The 21681-nt window shown below is 50.0% G+C and overlaps 1 protein-coding gene across 3 annotated transcripts in view; it reads right to left on the bottom strand.

Annotated features, from left to right (window-relative positions):
- LOC147115987 (coagulation factor X) overlaps nucleotides 1–21681 on the bottom strand; it is a 64827-nt gene that overhangs the window by 2046 nt on the left and 41100 nt on the right. For all 3 annotated transcript variants that reach the window (XM_085990670.1, XM_085990669.1, XM_085990671.1), the window contains one exon: nucleotides 1360–1477. In XM_085990670.1, the coding sequence (XP_085846796.1) occupies nucleotides 1360–1477 (118 nt within the window). The remainder of the gene's footprint in view (nucleotides 1–1359; nucleotides 1478–21681) is intronic.

Below are 21681 nucleotides of genomic sequence, written 5' to 3'. Positions count from 1 at the left end.
AGTGCTGTAACCTACAAGGCTACGGACCAAGTGCTGGAAAGTGGGATTAGGTTGGATAGCTCCTTGTCGGCCGGCACGTCCAAGATGGGCCGAATGGCCTCCTTCTGTGCTGTAAATTTCTGTAATTCTATACCTGGTCTGTGCTGAGTTAGCTGAAGGTGAGAGATGTGAAAAGCGAGATAAAAGGTAAGTAGCATAGAAAGAGTGGTAATTGAGGGATGAGACAAACAACTGCAAAAAGAGAGACAGAAGTGATGGAACAAAAATGGAGCAGAGAAAGAGGAAGGATAAGGAGGAGCGAGAGGCAGAAGTGAAGGAAAGAGACATACAGAAATGAAGGAAAGAAAGAAAGGTGAATAGCGACTGAAGCGAAGGAGAACAGAAGTGAAGGAGGAAAAACACAACTGAAGGTGAGACAAGCAAGAGTGTGAAGAGACAACTGAAAGAATGGGCTGAATTTTAATGGGGAAGGCGGGTTGGGGCAGGGGGCTCTGAAGCAATTGGGAAACCCAGGTGAATGGGTTTCCCGCAGGCCCTGCCGAATTTAACGTTGGGGCCTGATTTGAATGGGAAGCCTCTGTTTCCCACCCATAGCCAGCCACATAGAGGCTGGCTGGCTCCGAGAGGGTTGGCCTGCGGCACTAGGCTGCAGAGAGGAGGGAGGGATTGCGTGGGGGGCCGGCCGGTGGAGCACGGGAGGGAGGGGCCGGAGGAGCACCGAAAGGGGGGGCCATCAGCAGAGCAGGGGACTGTGTCGGAAGAGGTTTGGGGGCTGGGGAGCGGCTGGAGGGGCGGGGTGTTTGAAGGGATCGGGGACCGGGAGCAGTACAGGGAGAGCTGGAGGAGCATGGGGGTGGATGGTCTCAGCAAATATCAGTCGCCAGAGGAGTGGGGATGGGGGTTGCAGGGGAACATGGGAGGGGGGGGGCGGCAGGCCTCGTGGGGGGATCGGAGGCCTTGTTGGGGGAGGTGACCGATCGCGGGGGGTAGATGAGGCACTTACCTCCTGGATCCAGCAGTCCTCACCTTGCATTCGCTGCCGGGTTTCACGAGGCCTGCAAAACCCGACCTAGCTAAAGTTACATTTAAAATGGAGATTAAAGCAGAGGCTTCCAGCCTCATTATAATATTTAAATAGATGACCCGCCTCCTGGCAGTGGATTGGCTGCCCCCACCCCCTCCCCATCCTGCCGCCCCTAAAACTGGAAGTGGGCGGGTTCAAGTTGGGATTCAGATTTTTAACACTAACTTCCCACCCGACCCAAACCTACCCGTTTCTTTAGGTTAAAATTCCCCCCCCATGAGAGAGATAGAGTGAAGTACGAGAGACAATTAAAAAAAAATGTAATTGCCTCTTACCTGCCATAACTGAGTGCGGCCGCACCGTGTCAAAGCAGTGGGCTGCAGTCACAACCCAACGACTGTTGATCAAAGTCCCACCACAGAATCCGTAATCATTCTCATTCCGTATCAACACCTAAGAACAGCAAGAACAGTGAGTAACGTAGCTCAGCAATGCGTTTGTGTAAAATAAAATGAGTTCCGGTTAGGGCTTTTTACACTACAGCCGAGAAGGATGATGTGGTAGATTCAAGACGATGAAGGGTTATTACGGAGTAAGTAGTGATTGGTTGTATCCACTGCTCAGCGAGATGCTAAGGAGAGGACCCAAATTTAAGATAATCACAAAGGAGAGGTTTGGACAAAACTCTTTCCACAGAGGGCGGTTAAAATATGGAATTCTCTGCCACAAACCGTTGTTGAAATAATCCATTAGTACTGTTCAAAAGGAAGAATATTAAAGTGCGCAGAAGCTTGGGATTAAATCAGGTGGCTTATATGGAGAAAATCATTGGCTGAGACATAATGGGCCTGTTTCTATGCTGGAACTTTCTATGGTCTAGATTTTGGTCTATAGCACAGTCCTCGCCAGAAGTGAGGTGGGGAGTCATTTCCTGCTGGCCAAATCTTCATTACTGATCTAAGTGCACAATTGTTGTCAGGCTCCCAGCACTAGGGAGTCTGCCTTGGGGTGGGGTCGGGGTGGTGTAGAGGCAAATCTGGTGTAGCATCAGCACTTAAGTGGCTGCGGCAGCTTAAGGGGCCAGTGCAGCCATTTTATTGGTGGGCCACCTACACACAGTTACACATGTCAAAGGCAGGTTTTTTTTCCCCTAATGCATAATGTTAGATCCGTGGTTCAGTGGATAAAGAATTACACGGATGCTGTACATAAACAAACAACAGGTCTTTACTGGAGGAGGGTCATCTCTAGACTGGAGTACAGAGGCATGCGCACAGCTTATATACCGGTGTGGTTACTGCCGGTACTATATACAGGAGCTGTAAAAAGTAGTTCTGACTTAAAGCACATACACTACAATTCCTCCCTTTTTACATTAATAATACCCCCTTAATATTCAAATAACAATTACATTTTTACATGTACATTCAATAACAAAAAGTCCATTTATAGATTCAGTCTTTGGGGCGGCTTCCTGACCCTTTCGGGATAGCGCCTTTCCGGAGGTTCTTGTTCTTGGTGCAGAGGCGATTCTGACCCCTTTTCATCGGGTAGTTCATCGGGTTCCACTGCTACTGGGTCTGAAGTAGATGCTACCGGTATGTCGGGTTCATCCCCAGGTACTCGAGACATGGGGTTGATGCCTTCCTGTGACGCTAAGATCTGATCGACGTGGCGTCTCACAATGTTCTCCCCGACATCCACTGTGTACATTAATGGCCCCTGCCTTGTACATATCGTTCCGGGTTGCCACTTCTCTGTTCGATAGTCACGGGCCAAGACTGGTTGCCCTACATTGAAGCTCCTTGTCGGCTTCTCATTGATCTGCTGGAATTGTTTGTCCTCAACATTTCTTCGCACATTTGGTCTGAGCAAGTCCAGACGAGATCTCAACCTTCGGTTAAAGAACATCATGGCCGGGGTCTGGTTGGTAACTGCATGTGTCGCGTTTCGGTAGGCTAATAAGAAATTGTCCATCTTATGCTGTAGTGGAATTTCCTCGTCGCACATAGCCTTTATCGCCTTCTTAAAGGTTTGTACGAACCTCTCAGCCAATCCATTGGTGGCTGGATGATATGGGGCGGATGTGTAATGCCTTACCCCATTCCTTTTCATGAATTTTTGGAACTCGTCGGACACAAACTGTGGTCCATTATCAGAGCAGATCTGCTCTGGCAAACCATTTCTGGCAAATATGGTCCGTAGGACTGCAATCGTTTTCTCTGTAGTGGTTGAAGACATCTTTATCACCTCAGGCCACTTTGAATGAGCATCCACTGCTATTAAGAACATTGAGTCCATGAATGGACCAGCGAAATCAATGTGCACCCGTTGCCATGGAGAGAAGGGCCACTCCCATGGGTGTAGAGGGGCATGTGGTGGTGCATTTTGGACCTTCTGGCATCCTAAGCAGCTCTTAGGTCTTCGATTTGTTGGTCGATTCCCGGTCACCACACATAAGCCCTAGCAAGGCTTTTCATTTTCACTCCCCCCAGATGACCTCTCTCCCTTAACTTGGGTGGAATCACCACTCTGGATCCACACATCACTGTCCCCTGATACTGACAGCTGTTCTCTTCTGGATGAGAATGCTGGCAACAGTGAGTCGCCATGTGTTGGCCATCCCCTCACCGTCAATTCATATACCCGTGACAGCGTCGGATCATTGCGGGTCTCCTTCTCTATATCCGCGTTTGTTACTGGCAATCGTTCAATTATCGATGAATAAAATATCTCGATAGGGTCCACTGCTGGTGCTTCCTCCACCGTAGGCAGTGGCAGGCGCGATAGCCCATCAGCGTTCCCATGCTGTTTCGTGCCTTTATATTCTATTTCATATTGATTCGCCCCTAGAAACAGGGACCATCTTTGTAACCGCTGTGCAGTCATTACTGGCACGCCCTTCTTAGGATTAAAGATGGAGACAAGTGGTTGGTGGTCAGTCAGCAAGGTGAACTTCTGCCCATGCAGATAATGGTTGAATTTTTTACTCCCCATACTAGGCTGAGGACCTCCCTGTCAATCTGGGCGTAGTTGCGCTCGGTTGAGGTTAGTGACCGAGACGCAAAGGCCACTGGCCTCTCCAACCCGTCTGGGAATTTGTGCGACAGCACCGCTCCAATGCCGTAGGGTGATGCATCACATGCCAAACGAATTGGTAGTGCTGGGTTGAAATGGGCCAACACCTCTTTTGATGTGATCAATTCTTTACACTTCTGGAAAGCTCGTCTACGTTCGTCATCCCACTTCCATGGTACCCCTGTTTGCAGTAGGGTGTTCAGCGGGTGTAGTACCGTAGACAAATTTGGTAAGAACTTGTGGTAATAGTTTACCAGCCCGAGGAACGACCTCAGTTGTGACACATTTTCCGGTGCTGGAGCCTTGACTACTGCCTCAATCTTGTCAGGGGACTTATGTAACCCCTCTTCATCGATGACGTGGCCGCAATACGAGATCTGTTTCTGGAAAAACTCGCACTTGTGGCGATTAGCTCGTAACCCATATTCCTTTAACCTGGCGAGCACCTTCTCCAAGTTAGCGAGGTGATCACCGTCATTTTCGCCCGTGACCAAGATGTCGTCCAAATAACACTGGGTCCCTGGAATCCCTTGCAGGACCTGATCCATCGCCCTTTGCCAGATAGCCGGAGCCGAGGCTACTCCAAACACCAGCCGGTTGTATTGATAGAGACCTTTATGGGTGTTGATCGTAAGGTAATGTTTCGAAGCTTCTTCTACCTCCATTTGCAAGTACGCCTGGGCTAAATCAATTTTGGTGAAGCGTTTACCACCAGATAGCGAGGCGAAAATATCCTGAATTCGTGGAAGTGGATATTGCACCGTGTGAAGGACTGCGTTCACTGTCACCTTAAAATCCCCACAGATGCGGATCTTCTTTGGTTCCCCAGGCGTATTACTCAACGACCTCTTCATTACAGGGATGATGGGTGTAGCCCACTCGCTCCAGTCCACTTTGGACAGTACTCCTGAACGTTCCAACCCTTCCAGCTCTGCTTCAACCGCTGGTCTGATCGCATAAGGCACTGGTCTGGCCTTCAAAAACTTTGGGCTTGCATTATCCTCTATTTTAATTGTTGCTGTTATTCCTTTTAGTGTTCCTAGTCCCTCCTGGAACACTTCTTTTGCGTCAGTTAGCATTTTTGACAGTCGTCCAGGTATGACGTCATCATCCTTTTTGGCCTCCACCTTCAGTGCCTGTATGGAATGCCAATCTAAATGTATCTTCCGGATCCACTCACGTCCTAGCAATGGTGGTCCTCCATTTGGCAATACATATATATCCATTTTAGGTATTTCCCGACCTTTATATGTCACTTTCACCCTTATTTTTCCTTTGGGGTAGACTTTTTGCCCGGTATATGTCTTCAAGACAATCTCTGTAGCTTTCAAGGGTATGTGTGAAAATAGCCACTTGTAGTCTCTTTGATTTATGACTGTTAGAGCTGACCCTGTGTCCAATTCCATTTCCACTTGGACTCCGTCTATCTTGAGTGTAACCCAGATAGTCTGGTGATCCTCTATTTCGGTTACATTATGTAGTTTCAGACAACCCAGCTCCTTGCTTCCGGAGTCTGTGTCACTTTTCTGTTCGTCTGAACCACTGTCCATCACCTGGTGTACCTTTTTGTACTTCTCCTGTGGAGATTTCTTACTGTTGGTTTTCTTCCCAGACCTGCAGACTCTTGCTATGTGTCCTGCTTTCCCACACTGTCTGCACACTTGGTCCCTGAACCAACAATCTTTCTGGTCATGTGTTGTTCTGCCGCAGCGATAGCAGTTCCCTGTTCCATAGGTCATTTCGTTGGTGCCGTATTCTTGCGGTCTCCGTTGTATCTCTGCAGCGCCCCTTGCAGCTGCTTCGTGTGATACTGCCATATTGAAAGCTTTGTCCAGCGTAAGGTCCTTTTCTGATAGAAGCCGTTTCTGGGTTCCTTCACTTTGTAGCCCACACACAAACTTGTCCCTTAACGTGTCTGCTAGTCCCGCTCCAAACTGGCAGTATTTCGATAGCTTGCGCAGTTCCGTTAGGTACTCAGCATTGCTTTCATCTTTGTGTTGGTTCCTTTTATGGAACTTAAATCGTTCTGCTATCAGCAGCGGTGTGGGGCTTAAGTGGTCCTGTAGGATTTCTACTATGCTTCCAAAATCCTTGTTTACCGGCTTCTCTGGGGTTATTAGATTTCGCAGTAACCCATAAGTTTTTGCATCCATGGAATTTAACAGAACCAGTGCTTTATTAGCATCTGGCACTTCATTCGCCCTGCAGTACACCTCAATACGTTCCACATATGTCGCCCAATCTTCGACTTCATTGTCGAACGTAGAGATACTGCCACTCTTCGGCATCCTTGGTTGTGCGTTAACTATCCCCAATGGTGCCTCCCACGCTTCCCCTTCTTCTCTGCTGGCACAAAATGGCGTCTCCCGTGTTTTCCTTCTTCTCCGCGGCTCAATGGCGCCTTCCGCGCTCTCCCTGCTTCAATGTCGCCTCCCACGCTCACCCTGCTTCTCCGCGGCTCAATGGCGTCTCCCCTTGCTTCTCCCCGTGGACCCTGATCAGCCCGTGATCCCTGGCTGTGCTCTGCGCGTTCTTCTCTTGATATTTGTCGACGCCGCTCAGTCTAGAACCCGACTGTTTCTTACCCTCTCTCGCTCCGGTTTGCAGTATTTTTCCTCGACGCCGCTCGGTGATCGATCCCCGGCTGCGCCCTGCTCTCTTCACCCTCTTTCTTACCCTGTCGACGCTGCCCGGCTCTCTCTCTCTGCCGTCGGTCGGCTCCAGCCGCCGCTGCTCGGGAAGGGTCTGCTCAGGACCTGTCGTTGGTCTCTTACTGCTCGTTGTGGCTGGGGAACCAAGCCCGGCTCTCCACAGCCTCCCCAGCGAAGTTGGATCTCTGCCTGACTGCTGGGTGGTTGCTCGCGGTCGACGCCCGTGTTCCTGGACTCGACTATTTTTTTGTTTAATTTTGCAGGTAGATTCGCATCAACACTCGTCGCCACTGTTAGATCCGTGGTTCAGTGGATAAAGAATTACACGGATGCTGTACATAAACAAACAACAGGTCTTTACTGGAGGAGGGTCATCTCTAGACTGGAGTACAGAGGCATGCGCACAGCTTATATACCGGTGTGGTTACTGCCGGTACTACAGTATACAGGAGCTGTAAAAAGTAGTTCTGACTTAAAGCACATACACTACACATAAAATCCCCAGATTTTCAGAGTTTGTGGTTGAAGTCTTGCTGTCTGAAATTAGGCAAGGCAGAGATAACAGGCCCGATTTTGTGGATTGTGTGGGAAATGGTCGGATTCCCCGAATGTGGGGTTCTGACACACACAAAAATGGGTCAGCCAGCTGCATGCAATTTTCCCTCAAGTGGCCAATTAATTTCCAGCATGTGGGCAGCCTTGCTAATTGTCCATTTCCAGTCAGGAAGCCCCACAGTATGATGTCATCATTCGTGGTGCTTTCAAGGTCCACAGCAAGCATTGCTTCCTCTGTTGGCTTCCAAACAAACCATACAGGATGGCAGAGGAACCTGCAGCAGCTGTGGCCAGTGCCAGACCCCGAGCTGCCTCCAAATTCGACGAAGCTTCACTGCAGGCGTTATTGGATGGGGTTAGGGCCAAAGGGAGGTCCTCTTCCCTAGGTCAGGCAGGAAGAGGCCTCCCACTGAGACCAAGGCTGCATGGATGCAGGTGTCAGCAGATGTCAACTCGAATGTGCATGTAACCTTGGCATCACATCTCTAACTCCTTCCTCTACTCCCCCACAGGACCATCCAGAGCCCCCATCCCCACTGTGGAGGAGGAAGAGGCTGTGCAGCCAGAGTCCTCAGAGGAAGCTCCAGCCTCTGAGAGCGCAGCGTCAGCAGAAGTAAGCGCACCCAACACCAGCGCAGACACTCACACTTTGGGGGGACCTTCGGGACATAGAGTAGTGTTGTCACCTGGTGTTTCACAGCTCACAAGTGAGCATCAGCAGATTCTGGAGACAGGGACAGCAGTGGAGAGTCCTCGTCGGAGGGCGCAGGAATCTGCCAGCTCAGCTCAGCTGCGCTGCATGTCGACCCTCTGCCTCTGGGTCCATCCGCAAGAGAAGAGGTGATGGATCTCCATGCACAGATGCAGGCGTCTCTGGCAGATTTTGTCTCCAGGGTCGCTGCGAGTGCGGAGCGAATGGAGGAGTCCATAGCGACCATGAGCAGAGCCTTTGTGGAGTCATTGGCGCAGGAACGCATCACCATGGAAAGGTTGGCAACCTCCATGGAGGAGATAACTCGCCAGGGTACGGAAAACATGGTGAGTGTGTAAGAATTCGCAATAATTTACAGTTCTGAAGATTCATTTTTTTGATTAAAGAATCCCTGGGCGATGTGCTTTTAAATTTCCAGGGATAAAAATGGCTGTCACCACATGGCCGAAGACAAAGGACAATGCTTTGTTTACAAAGCAATTGAATGCTATTAACATTTGTTTGTATATCGAGTGGATACATCTAAACTGCAGAACAGACTTTTGTACCTTGAATGGGAAACGTTTAACATTTGAATGGGTTTTAAATCACCCAGCACTGGACAATAGAGCAGTTGTATCTCCCTTTTGTTTCAGCCCAGGGAGCTCCGGAAGACACAAAAGGGGGGCACGGTGGCATAGTGGTTAGCACTGTTGCCTCACAGCGCCAGGGACCCGGGTTCAAATCTGGCCTCGGGCGACTGTGTGGAGTTTGCACATTCTCCCTGTGTCTGCGTGGGTTTCCTCCGGGTGCTCTGGTTTCCTCCCACAGTCCAAAGATGTGCAGGTTAGGTTGATTTGGCTATGATAAATTGACCCTTAGTGTTAGGGGATTAAATACGTGGGGTTATGGGGATAGGGTGGGATATGTGTCGGTGCAGGCTCGATGGGCCGAAATGGCCTCTATCTGCACTGTAGATTCTGTGATTCTGTGATTAACCCAGTCTAACCACTTTGAGTTAGCCAATCACAGCTTTCTCTTGTGTATTGGACCCTTTTGGGTGGGGAATTTTGCACACAGACCTTGCAAGGCAGAACGGCAGGGGCCGCACCAGGTATAAAGATAGCGGCTGAGAAGCTGGCTCTCTCTCTTACTTCGCTGGACCAAAGGGGAGCAGGGTGTTCTGACTCCTCAGCAAAGCAACCTAGTTAAGGAGTTTGGGGGATGGTGATTTAAGGGAATTGCTAAGATTGTTTAAATAACATTGTAGCCATTGTATCCCTCGTTTTCGCCATCTGCAACGCCCCTGTTATATAGTTTTACAATTTTACTGTGTTCGTGTGGGATAGTTTGATATTTTGATTATAGTTTCTTTTAGTTAATAAAACTTGATTTTTTTCTCTCATCCAAACTACGTGTCTGTTTTAATATCAATAATTATAAGCCCTGCAGTCAGAACTGGAAGGTGGGGTAGCGATTCGAAACCGCTGTTTTAAAATTGGTTTTATTGGAATTGGTCTGATGTGCAGGCAAAGGCTGCAAGACCAGGAAAATTACTTTAAACCAGTTTAAAGAAGCCCCAAACCCTTACAATGGCGACCGCGGGCAGGACTGCAGGCCGTTTTTGATATGATAAATGGTCTGGATCTAGAGAAAGCATCAGTTATTGTCTTTCTTGCTTTCAGTCTGTGGGCAGCCCTGCGGAAGGTAGTGGCAGTGTGTAAGCTGACCTATCGGGGTATAGGTGGCTGGGCTAGGAAGGGTGAGATGGGAGAGCAGGAGGAGTTTAAAGAGGCCAAGAATCGGGAGTCCCAGCTTGAAAAATGCCAGGCGGAGGTAGAACGCCTCAGAGAGGTGTATGAAGCCAGAGCTAGTGGTATGAGGGTGCGGGAAGAGAATGCACGCCTCACACTAGAGATCATGAAATGCCAGACATTTATAGAGCACCTTGTGCAGGAAGTCACAGAGGCGAGGGACAGAGAGATGAGGCTACAAGAGGAGAATGCACACCTCACCCAAGAAGCTAGCGAGAGAGAGAGCCATGTGAGAAACAAGATAGAATTCCTAAAGTACCAAATCACTGAGGCCAGGGAAAATGAGATGAGACTGCGGGAAGAGAATGCCAGGTTTGGTGAAGCAGATCATGGCCCCTGTAGGGCAGAGATAGAAAGCCTTAACATGGCTTTAAAGGCATCAAAGGGAATGATTTGCATGATCAGCCCGAAGGCAGGTCAGCCGGATTTTACTGGCAGCCCAAGTAGAACCATCCCACAGGCAGCACCCAGAACAGTGCTGGATTGGGAATTAGAGACCCCAAGACCGCAGCCCACAGCTCCGAGTCTTGAGGAGCTCTGGCAGTGAGGAGGGGTGGACAATGGGGTGGTAGGAGATCACCAGCAGGTCCCGCTAGGCAGGCAGGGACCAGGACCAGTGTACCCCCTCCAACAACGGAGGTACGGTCCGCCCGTGAGGAGTGAGCCTGAGAATAGGAATCCTCAGCCCACAGCAAGTTCGAGTTCACAGGCAAGCACTGTGGCTTGTGTGGGGGGAGGAGCCATTCATATTCAGAGTAAGCTGTTTAAGCCAGGGAACAGGAAAGGAGAGTTCTGGGACCCCTGTAGAGCAGGTCCAGTAGCAGAAATCCGGGACAAGGGAGGCACACGGGATAGTTTTGGCCCCAGACGAAAGGAAGGTCCAAAATTCCCCATTTAAAGCCACCTGGGTGAGGGAACATGAGTTTGCTGTCCATGCAAGTTCAAGTTCACAGCCTACAAAAACAGGAACTGTGACTTGTTTCCAGGGAAAAGCAGACAAACCCAGAGAGAGATTTGCACCGGCAGGCTGCCAGGTACATTATACAGTGCGGGCTATTTGGACATGGGGGAGAAGGTTCCCAGCCAGCTGGGGCTGTGACCCAAGCTCAGGGTCCGCCAGCCAAAATTTCCCCCAGAGAGACACCCCTCAGAAGGTCTCAGCGGGTGCCCCAGCCTAAGAAAGCATGGTCACCCACTTTACAGTGGAGTAGGGCGGTCTCCCGAGCCAGGGAGAAGCCAGAGAACAGGGGTCCCCACTCAACAGCCATAAGCTGCGGGGGACCAGAGGCAGGAGGCAGTCCAGCTTTGCTGCAGCCAGCAGCAATCTGCGACAGTGCCAGAGATTGGTCTGGCCGTCCGGAGACGGGCGGCATCTGTATTATAGCTATGTGTGTGTATATAGTGTGCTTTAAGGTGCATTTTAAGTTTTGTTGATTTAACTAGTTTTAAGTTAAAGTGCAAAGAGTTTAAGTTTACATGTGTGCCAAATGTTTGTATTTTGGTCCGAGGTCAAGGGACCCGACCATGTCTCCACCTAAGGCAGGTGGTCAGTGAGACCTGGCTGCATGTCCTTTTAAGTTTTGCAGGAGATTGGAAAATGAAGCAGCCATGTTCGCCCAGCCCGAGCTGGACATCGAATGAAGATACAGAATGTTGGGGATCACCTCGCCACTGGACGAATCCAGGAGACCCCGCAGCGATCTTCGGGAAAAACCGGACAGAGTCCGGAGGAATTTGCCTACTCCTCCTACGGGGAGGAGATGGCCCCAGCTGGGTGGGGCACGGCCCCCAACCCAGCACTATCCTGACCGAAGTTCACTTGCGGGAGACCTCGCTGTTGAGAAGTCACGATGGGGAAGCGCGGGCACCTTGTGATAGGGACGCGTTCCCCGGGGGTGGGTGGTGATGGCCCGGGTATGATTGTATAGAGGAGGGGGAGACCCAAGAGTCGCGTGGGTGCGGTCGGGGGAGGGAGGAACTCACCCGGGGGCCCACGGGCAAAGAGGATAAGTGTGGCTGGGAAGGATGAGTGGGTGGCCGGATCAGTGTGGGGCCAGGGAGAGCCGCCACACAGGCACCCATCATTTTCTGCAGCCAGTCGAGGGAAGACGGGAGGGGGAGGGACTGGGAGTCATGAGATCCCATACTCCCCGGTCTCGGTCTGTGCCAAGGTAATTTAAACATGAGGGGTACCCCGCCTCCACAAAGGGACAAAGGAACGGCTCGGGGCTGGCGGAGCAGGTTGGTCTGTAAATCCATTCTGCCTGTTTTAAAGTTTAAGATGATCAAAGGGGGGTGGAAGGTACTTTTACTGCCCGGGTGGGAGGAGCAATGCCCACTCGAATTTCGCGACCCATCATCGGCACGTGATGATCGGGGTTTATTTAAACATGTTGTTTAATGATTTTTTGTATTTTGTGTTACAGCCCCAAGTTGAGCAGAGGCGTAGGAACCTCTCCGTGCTTGGGACCAGTTTGTGACAACTCCAAGTTGAGCAGAGGCATAGGACCCTCTCCGTGCTTGGGATCGTTTTGGTTACATTGTGTAACTAAGATTGCAACATTTTGTAATAACTTATGATGTAAAAAAAAGTGATTGTAAATTTGGTTTACACTGTATAATTTTACAAGCGTGTAGGGGTATGAGACCCCTTATTGAAAACTGAAGTATCTGTAAGATGCCAACCATACCATGTTTTTTTTTCTTGAATTAAAGGGGAATAGACGGGACAGGGATCAGTGGCAGATAGCTATTAGGTAAATACAGGGGATGGTTGTTTGTGGGGGGTCAGAAATTATTGCTCATTTCTTCAAGAGGATACTTCAAGCAAGCTGAAAGTATCCAAGGGCGGACTGTAAGAATTCGCAATAATTTACAGTCCTGAAGATTCATTTTTTTGATTAAAGAATCCCTGGGCGATGTGCTTTTAAATTTCCAGGGATAAAAATGGCTGTCACCACATGGCCGAAGACAACGGACAATGCGTTGTTTACAAAGCAATTGAATGCTATTAGCATTTGTTTGTATATTGAGTGGATACATCTAAACTGCAGAACAGACTTTTGTACCTTGAATGGGAAACGTTTAACATTTGAATGGGTTTTCAATCACCCAGTACTGGACAATAGAGCAGTTGTATCTCCCTTTTGTTTCAGCCCAGGGAGCTCCGGAAGACACATTAACCCAGTCTAACCACTTTGAGTTAGCCAATCGCAGCTTTCTCTTGTGCATTGGACCCTTTTGGGTGGGGAATTTTGCACACAGACCTTGCAAGGCAGAACAGCAGGGGCCGCACCAGGTATAAAGATAGCGGCTGAGAAGCTGGCTCTCTCTCTTACTTCGTTGGACCAAAGGGGGGCAGGGTGTTCTGACTCCTCAGCAAAGCAACCTAGTTAAGGAGTTTGGGGGATGGTGATTTAAGGGAATTGCTAAGATTGTTTAAATAACATTGTAGCCATTGTATTCCTCGTTTTCACCGTCTACAACCCCCCTGTTATATAGTTTTACAATTTTACTGTGTTCATGTGGGATAGTTTGATATTTTGATTATAGTTTCTTTTAGTTAATAAAACTTGATTTTTTTCTCTCATCCAAACTACGTGTCTGTTTTAATATCAATAATTATAAGCCCTGCAGTCAGAACTGGAAGGTGGGGTAGCGATTCGAAACCGCTGTTTTAAAATTGGTTTTATTGGAATTGGTCTGATGTGCAGGCAAAGGCTGCAAGACCAGGAAAATTACTTTAAACCAGTTTAAAGAAGCCCCAAACCCTTACAAGTGCTCATAAGAGAATGACATCTCTTGAGGAGCGTTGGCCATCTATTGAACAGAGAAACCAGACCTTCATGAAAGTCCTTCTGAGTAGGACTGCCAGTGCAGATACGGGTCCCCATGGTCCCCTAAAGCGCAGCAAGGTGCTCTCAAGCCACTTCCAAGCGCTGGTCCCTTCTGGTCTGTGCAGCTTCAGGTGAGCGAGCAGCAGCCTGGTGCTCATCCTGCTGTTCCTGGTTCTGCTGCTGCCGCCTCTGCTGCTGGAGATCCTCTAATGGCAAGAAGGGAAGGAAGAAAAGGCGTCCCATGCTTCTGGTAGATGCCTCCGCTGAGGAAGCGCTGAGTGAAGGTGGCGAGAGGGGCTTCCCAGGAGATCACATTGGAGAAGTGTGTGAGGCTCCAACCTTCTACAGCTGTGCCTAAGCCTTGAAGAAGTAGCCCCAAGCCTGCAACAACAAGGTCCTTCAACATACAAATGCTGTCCCTTTAAATCGCAGCTTTCCCAAATGACCTGCAGCTGAGAGCAAGCAAGCCGGCAAGCTTCACGCCAGGTTTCATCAGCGGGGTTCCCTGCAGGCGTGTTTAGCGTGGGGAACCCCTGAAAATCACACGGGCACCCTAAAATGGCATTAAACATGCCAATAATTGCTGATTAGGGTCCCGACGGCCAGTCCCGCCAGGTGGGACTGAATCGGCTTGCGGAGAAACGGCGGTCCGAAAGTCGGAAAGGGGGGGGGGGGGGGGTCGCGACCCCCTATTTCGGCGATTTTCGGCCCCCCGCCCGCCTGAAAAGCCGCCCGACAGCTAGCAGAAAATCGGGGCCAACATCTTTGGTCCGTGAAGGTAACTATAAAGAGGTGGCAATAGCCATGAGCGACACTTCAGGCCATCCTCGGACAGCAACTCAACACCGGAAGAAATTTAATAACCTCACTAGGTTAGCCAAAGCAAGGGAACCACACATAACTTGAACTAATGCAAAATTAAAGCATATTTTCCATTTGATTTCACCTTTTGGGTTATACACCATGTGCTTCTTCCCTGAAATGGGTACTAGAAAGAATGTGTTTCTTCGCACCCTTGCTTGGTTCTTTCACTCACAGCCTAGAGAAGATGTGAAAGACTTACTGGTGTATTTGTACGTTTTCTGAATCTGTTCACTCCCTCATCAAGGAATCCTCACTCACCTTGGTTGAATTCCATAGGATTTCAAGTAGAGCGTCTTCAGGCTCTCCACTTTAAGGAGAAAACTGTGCACAACCACAGGGAAGAAGTGACACTGCAGGAGAACCCCAAAGCCTCTATCCTCTCACCTCTTATGAGGATAAAGCCTTGTTGGCCAGGCCATGGGGGAAACCAGTGGGAAACAGTTTCTCTGCTGCTCAAATGCAATCTCTTTCATCACAATACATTGTGAATGCATCACCTCATAACTTGTACTAAACATAGAAACATAGAAGATAGGAGCAGGAATAGGCCATTCGGCCCCTCGAGCCTGCTCCACCATTCAATGCGATCATGGCTGATCATCCAAATTCAGTACCCTGTCCCTGCTTTCTCCCCATATCCCTTGATCCCCTCAGCCTTAAGAAATATATCTAACTCATCCTTGAAAATATTTAATGAATTGGCCTCAACCGTCTTCTGTGGTAGAGAATTCCACAGGTTCACCACTCTCTGGGTGAAGAAATTCCTCCTCATCTCAGTCCTAAATGGCTTAACGCTTATCCTTAGACTGTGACCCCTGGTTCTGGACTCCCCCGCCATTGGGAACAGCCTTCCTGCATCTAGTCTGTCTAGTCCTGTTGGAATTTTATAAGTTTCAATGAGATCCCCTCTCATTCTTCTAAACTCTAGTGAATATAAGCCTAATCGACCCAATCTCTCTTCATACGTCATTCCTGCCATCCCAGGTATCAATCTGGTGAATCCTCGTTGCACTCCCTCCGTGGCAAGAACATCCTTCCTCAGATAAGGCGACCAAAACTGCACACAATACTCAAGGTGTGGTCTCACCAAGGCCCTGTACAACTGCAGCAAGACATCCTTGCTCCTGTACTCGAATCTTCTCGCTATGAGGGCCAGCATACCATTTGCCTTCTTAACCGCCTGCTGCACCTGCATGCTTACCTTCACTGAATGGTGCACAAGGACACCCAGGTCTCATTGCACTTCCCCTTCTCCCAATCTATTGCCGTTCAGATAATAATCTGCCTTCCTGTTTTTGCAACCAAAGTGGATAACCTCGCATTTATCCACATTATACTGCATCTGCCCAATTGTCTAACCTGTCCAAATCATACTGGAGTTTCTCTGCATCCTTCTCACAACACATACGCCCACCCAGCTTTGTGTCGTCTGTAAACTTGGAGATATTACATCTAGTTCCCTCGTCTAGATCATTAATATATATTGTGAATAACTGGGGTCGTAGCACTAATCCCTGCGGTACCTCACTAGTCACTGCCTTCCACTCGGAAAAAGACCAGTTTATTCCAACTCTTTGCTTCCTGTCTGCCAACCAGTTCTCTATCCAAGTCAGTACCTTACCCCCAATCCCATGTGCTTTAACTTTGCACGCTAGTCTCTTATGCGGGACCTTATCGAAAGCCTTCTGAAAGTCCAAATACACCACATCCACTGGTTCTCCCTTATCTATTCTACCAGTTACATCCTCAAAAAATTACAGTAGATTAGTCAAGCATGATTTACCTTTTGTAAATCCATGTTGACTTTGTCCAATTCTGTCACTGTTTTCCAAGTGCTCTGCTATTACATCTTTTATAATGGACTCTAGCATTTTCCCCACTACCGATGTCAGGCTTACCGGTCTATAATTCCCTGTTATTTCTCTACTGTGGCGGAGCCACCAAAGGACTCAGAGTGGTTGGTTGTACATAATTCCTTCAACAGCAAAGTAGTTACTGTCTGTGCCTGTACCTTTAATTACACTGTTTGACTGTACAAAGTCTAGTTACCTTTACAGCGCGGTTTCAACGTGATGACGTCATGCCGTTAGACACGTGATGCCCCAATGGTGGGAAGAACGTGATGACGTCATGACGTCACTCTCCTGATCAGCGGATCAGTCCTCATGGAGCCCTCAAGGAGAGTCGACCTGTTATTGATGTGTTCTAGCAGTTTCCAGTTTAAACTCGTTTCCTTTCATTAAAGTTCATTATTTTAATTGCCTGAGTCGAACTCAGTCTCTTTGATAGGAACCTCCGTTCCTACATTGGTGACCCTGACTTCTACGAACGATTTTCGTGGAAGATTCAACATGGACACAAACGCCGTCACGCTGAAACTGCCACAGTTCTGGGAGCAACAACCAGACGCCTGGTTTATCCAGGCTGAAGCCCAGTTCGCCATTAGGAACATCATCGCGGATCAGACCCGTTATTATTACGTGGTCTCCGCCCTCGACAGCGCAACTGCATCACGGATCATCAGCCTCCTCGGCAGTCCTCCTACTGACAGCAAGTATGATGCAATTAAGGCGCGGTTGCTTCAGGTTTTCGGGCTATCAAAGTCGGAGCATGCTCGCCGGCTCATCACGCTACCCGGTCTCGGGGACTCCAAGCCGTCCGAGCTCATGAGCCAAATGCTCACGCTCTTGGGTGCTGAACCGGAATGTTTCCTCTTCCGGTAGCTTTTCCTCTATCAACTGCCTGAACAGGTTCAGGCTGCTCTAGCCAGATCCAACATTACAGACTGCGCCAAGCTTGCGGCCGAAGCCGATAAGATTTTCACGGTTACCCAGCAGTGCTGCGTGGCCACGAGGTGCCCATCCCCCACAGACGTGGTTCTGGCATCTCCTACAGCGGGCTGGTGCTCCTACCACACCCGTTTTGGCGCAAAAGCACGATGCTGCCGTTCCCCCTGCAGTTTTTTGCCCCCAAAAAAACCAAGAAGGCGCAGGCGGCGTCCCTGGCGATGGATGACCAAGTCTAACAGGCGTTCCACGGTGGCAATGGCCGTCAGTTCTACGGGGAAACTCCTCTATATCATCGATTCCCTCTCGGGCCGCCGTTTTCTTTGTGACACTGGGGCGCAGTGTAGCATTCTACCTGCGTCGAAGCTCGACATGCAGACTGGGAACCTCGTTTTTTCCCTCATAGCGGCTAATGGCGCAGCAATTCGAATGTTCCTAAAGCGGCGGGTCGAAGTCTGTTTTGGCGGTCAGCGCTTCTTTTGGGAATTCGTCACGGCCTCAGTCTCACAGGGTATCCTAGGGGCGGATTTTCTGTGTGCCAACAGCCTACTTGTCGATGTCCGGCACCGCCGGCTGATCAACGCGGCCACCTTCCACTCGATTCCGTGCTACCACAGTACCTCCATGGCGCGCTCCATTGCCTGTGCTTTCCCTCCTCCAGATGACTTCACGCGGCTCCTTGGGGCGTTTCCGGAGCTGACAAGGCCCACCTTCTCCTCCTCGGCGACAAAACATGGTGTTGAACATCACATCACCACTACTGGCTCCCCGGTTTATGCGCGGGCTAGAAGGCTCGAACCCGGCAAGCTCGCAGCTGCGAAGGCAGAGTTCGACACGATGGAGCGGCTCGGGATCATTCGGCGATCCAAGAGTCCCTGGTCCTCACCTCTCCACATTGTGCTGAAACCAGGCGGCGGCTGGCGGCCATGCGGTGACTACCGACGCCACCACTCCGGATCGGTACCCGATCCCGCATATCCAGGATTTCTCGGCCCACTTGGCGGGAAATTCTATCTTCTCTAAAGTCGACCTCGTCCGTGAATATCACCAGGTTCCAGTGCACCCACAAGACGTCCCGAAAACCGCAGTCATCACCCCTTTTGGCCTTTTTGAGTTCCTGCGGGTGCCGTTTGGTTTAAAGAACGCAGCACAGGCGTTCCAGCGTTTAATGGACTCTGTTGTTCGAGACCTGCGTTTCATCTTCGTCTACCTTGACGACATACTCATCGCCAGTGCCAGCAAGGAGGAGCACATCTCCCATTTGCGTTCCCTCTTTACGCGCCTCAGCCAACACGGTTTAATCATCAACCTGGCCAAGTGTCAGTTCGGCCTGCAACAGATCGACTTCCTGGGCCATCGCATAACATCGGACGGCACCGTCCCTTTGTCGATGAAGGTTGAGGCGGTTACCTCTTTCCCGCGGCCGTCGACAGTCAAGGCCTTGCAGGAGTTCCTGGGGATGGTCAACTTCTACCACCGTTTTGTCCCCAAGGCAGCTCAACTCATGCAACCCTTGTTCGGGGCCCTCAGGGGCAAGTCCGGTAAAGATCCAATCAGCTGGACAGCTGAGATGGTCCAGGCGTTCGGCGACACCAAGAACGCTTTGGCCAATGCAACCATGCTGGCGCACCCACTTCCAGGTGCTACCATCGCCCTTACCACCGACGCATCAGACTGCGCCATCGGTGCAGTGCAAGAACAGTGGGTCAATGGCACGTGGCAACCGCTGGCGTTTTTCAGCCGTCAACTACGAAAGAATGAAAAAAAGTACAGCACCTTCGATTGGGAGCTACTGGCCCTTTTCCTCGCCATTCGCCATTTTCGGTTTTTATTGGAGGGGCGTCCCTTCACGGCTTTTGTCGACCACAAACCCCTTACGTTCACCATGGCCAAGACCGCTGAACCGTGGTCCGCTCGTCAACAACGTCACTTGACGTTCATTTCCGAATTTACCACGGACATTCAACATGTGTCTGGTAAGGACAACCTGGTGGCAGATTGCCTCTCACGTGCAACGGTCCATGCGGTGCACCTGGGAATTGACTATGCCCTCATGGCTGCAGATCAGGCCTCGGACTCGGAGGTCCAATCATATAGAACCGTTCCCTCTAGCTTCCAAGCGACCGACGTCATCTTCCAGGCCGCAGGTGCCACGCTCCTTTGCGACGTTTCCATGGGATTTCCTCGACCTATCATGCCAGTCGCATGGCGCCGGAAGGTTTTTGATGCCATACACGGGTTGTCGCACCCGGGGATGAAGGCTTCGCAACGGCTTATGTCGGCTAAGTTCATCTGGAAAGGTATGCACATCGATGTCCGTGACTGGGCTAATACCTGCGTCGTATGCCAGAAGGCCAAAGTCCAGCGTCATGTCAAGGCTCCAGTGGCTGCGTTCACTGTTCTGGAGCGTCGTTTCAACCACGTGCATGTGGACCTCGTGGCGCCGCTTCCGCCTTCTCAGGGTTATACTCATCTCACCATAGTGGACCGCACCACTAGGTGGCCAGAGGCAATTCCTTTGGCTTCCACGCACCACCGCCTATCATCCACAGGCAAACGGCCTTGGCGAGCGATTCCACAGGTCGCTTAAAGCCTCTCTTCAGGCCAGTCTTCAAGGTGCAGGATGGGTGGACAGACTCCCATGGGTCCTTTTGGGTCTTCATACGGCACCCAAAGACGACGTTGGAACTCGTCTATGGCCAGCCGCTCCGTGTACCAGGGGATTCCCTCCCTTCTCCCACAGAGCCATGGTCCGCCTCCCAGCAACTCGCTCGCCACCAGGAAGCGGCCAGATGCTTCGCTCCGATACCTACGTCCAATCACGGTTTGCAGAACTCCTACGTGCCACCGGGACTGAAGAATGCGGAGTATGTCTTTATCCGCCATGACGCTCACCGGGATCTGCTCAAGCCCCCTTACACTGGTCCTTTCCGCGTCATCGAACCAGGAGACAAATCCTTTTCGGTCGACGTCGGAGGGAAGCCGGATCACATCTCGGTGGACCGCTTGAAGCCAGCTCACCTGGACCTGGACCACCCTGTTGTAGTCGCTCAACCACCCAAACGTGGCCGACCGCCCGCAGCCGCCGCACAGGACCAACCAAAGCTGCCTGCCAACTCGACCGCGCTCGCCGCGCCTGCTCAGCCACAACCGACTGCCAACTCGACCACCGGACGTCAACTTCCTCTACCAGGGTATCGAAGTCGATCGGATAGGCTTGTCAGGCCTCCTCCTTGCCTCACCTTTTCTGTTAAAGACAATTCTGGGGGGGCACATGTGGCGGAGCCACCAAAGGACTCAGAGCGGTTGTACATAATTCCTTTAACAGCAATGTAGTTACTGTCTGTGCCTGTACCTTTAATTACACTGTTTGACTGTACAAAGTCTAGTTACCTTTACAGCGCGGTTTCAACGTGATGACATCATGCCGTTAGTCACGTGATGCCCCAATGGCGGGAAGAACGTGATGACGTCATGACGTCAGTCTTCTGACCAGAGGATCAGTCCTCGTGGAGCCCTCAAGGAGAGTAGACCTGTTATTGATGTGTTCTAGCAGTTTCCAGTTTAAACTCGTTTCCTTTCATTAAAGTTCATTATTTTAATTGCCTGAGTCGAACTCAGTCTTTTTGATAGGAACCTCCGTTCCTACACTACCACCTTTTTTAAATAGTGGGGTTACATTAGCTACCCTCCAATCCATGAGAACTGTTCCAGAGTCGATAGAATTTTGGAAGATGACCAGCAATGCATCTACTATTTCTAGGGCCACTTCTTTAAGTACCCTAGGATGCAGATTATCAGGCCCTGGGGATTTATCGGCCTTCAATGCCATCAATTTCCCTAACACCATTTCCCTACAAATCCTGATTTCATTCAGTTCCTCCCTCTCATTAGACCCTATGTTCCTCAACATCTCTGGGAGTTTATTTGTGTCCTCCTTTGTGAAGACAGAACCAAAGTATGTATTTAATTGGTCTGCCATTTCTTTGTTTCCCATTATAAATTGCCCTGATTCTGACTGCAAGGGACCTATGCTTGACTTTACTGTTGAATCCGTAAATCTTAAGGTATGGTGTTCTTCAATAACTAGACGGAGGCTGTAGATTAACAATCAACAGGTGTTTACTGGAGGAGGGTAGTCTAAAGACTAACAGTACAGATGCCTGCTCAAGGCTTATATACAGGTGTGGTCACTGCCGGTACTACAGTATACAGGAGCTGTAAAAGTAGTTCTCTCTTAAAGGTACATACACTACAATTCCTCCCCTTTTAGATTAACAGTACCCATAACATTCAAATAACAGTTAACACTTTAACATGCACATTTAACTGAAATAGTCCATTTATAGATTCAGTCTTTGGGGCGGCTTCCTGATCCTTTC

This window comes from Somniosus microcephalus, chromosome 6 (assembly GCF_052327205.1).
Source record: "Somniosus microcephalus isolate GS21.2 chromosome 6, FLI_Smic_1.0, whole genome shotgun sequence".
NCBI classification, from domain to species: domain Eukaryota; kingdom Metazoa; phylum Chordata; class Chondrichthyes; order Squaliformes; family Somniosidae; genus Somniosus; species Somniosus microcephalus.
The sequence above is the reverse complement of the archived record's forward strand: the minus strand, read 5'-3'. Positions and strand labels throughout refer to the sequence as shown.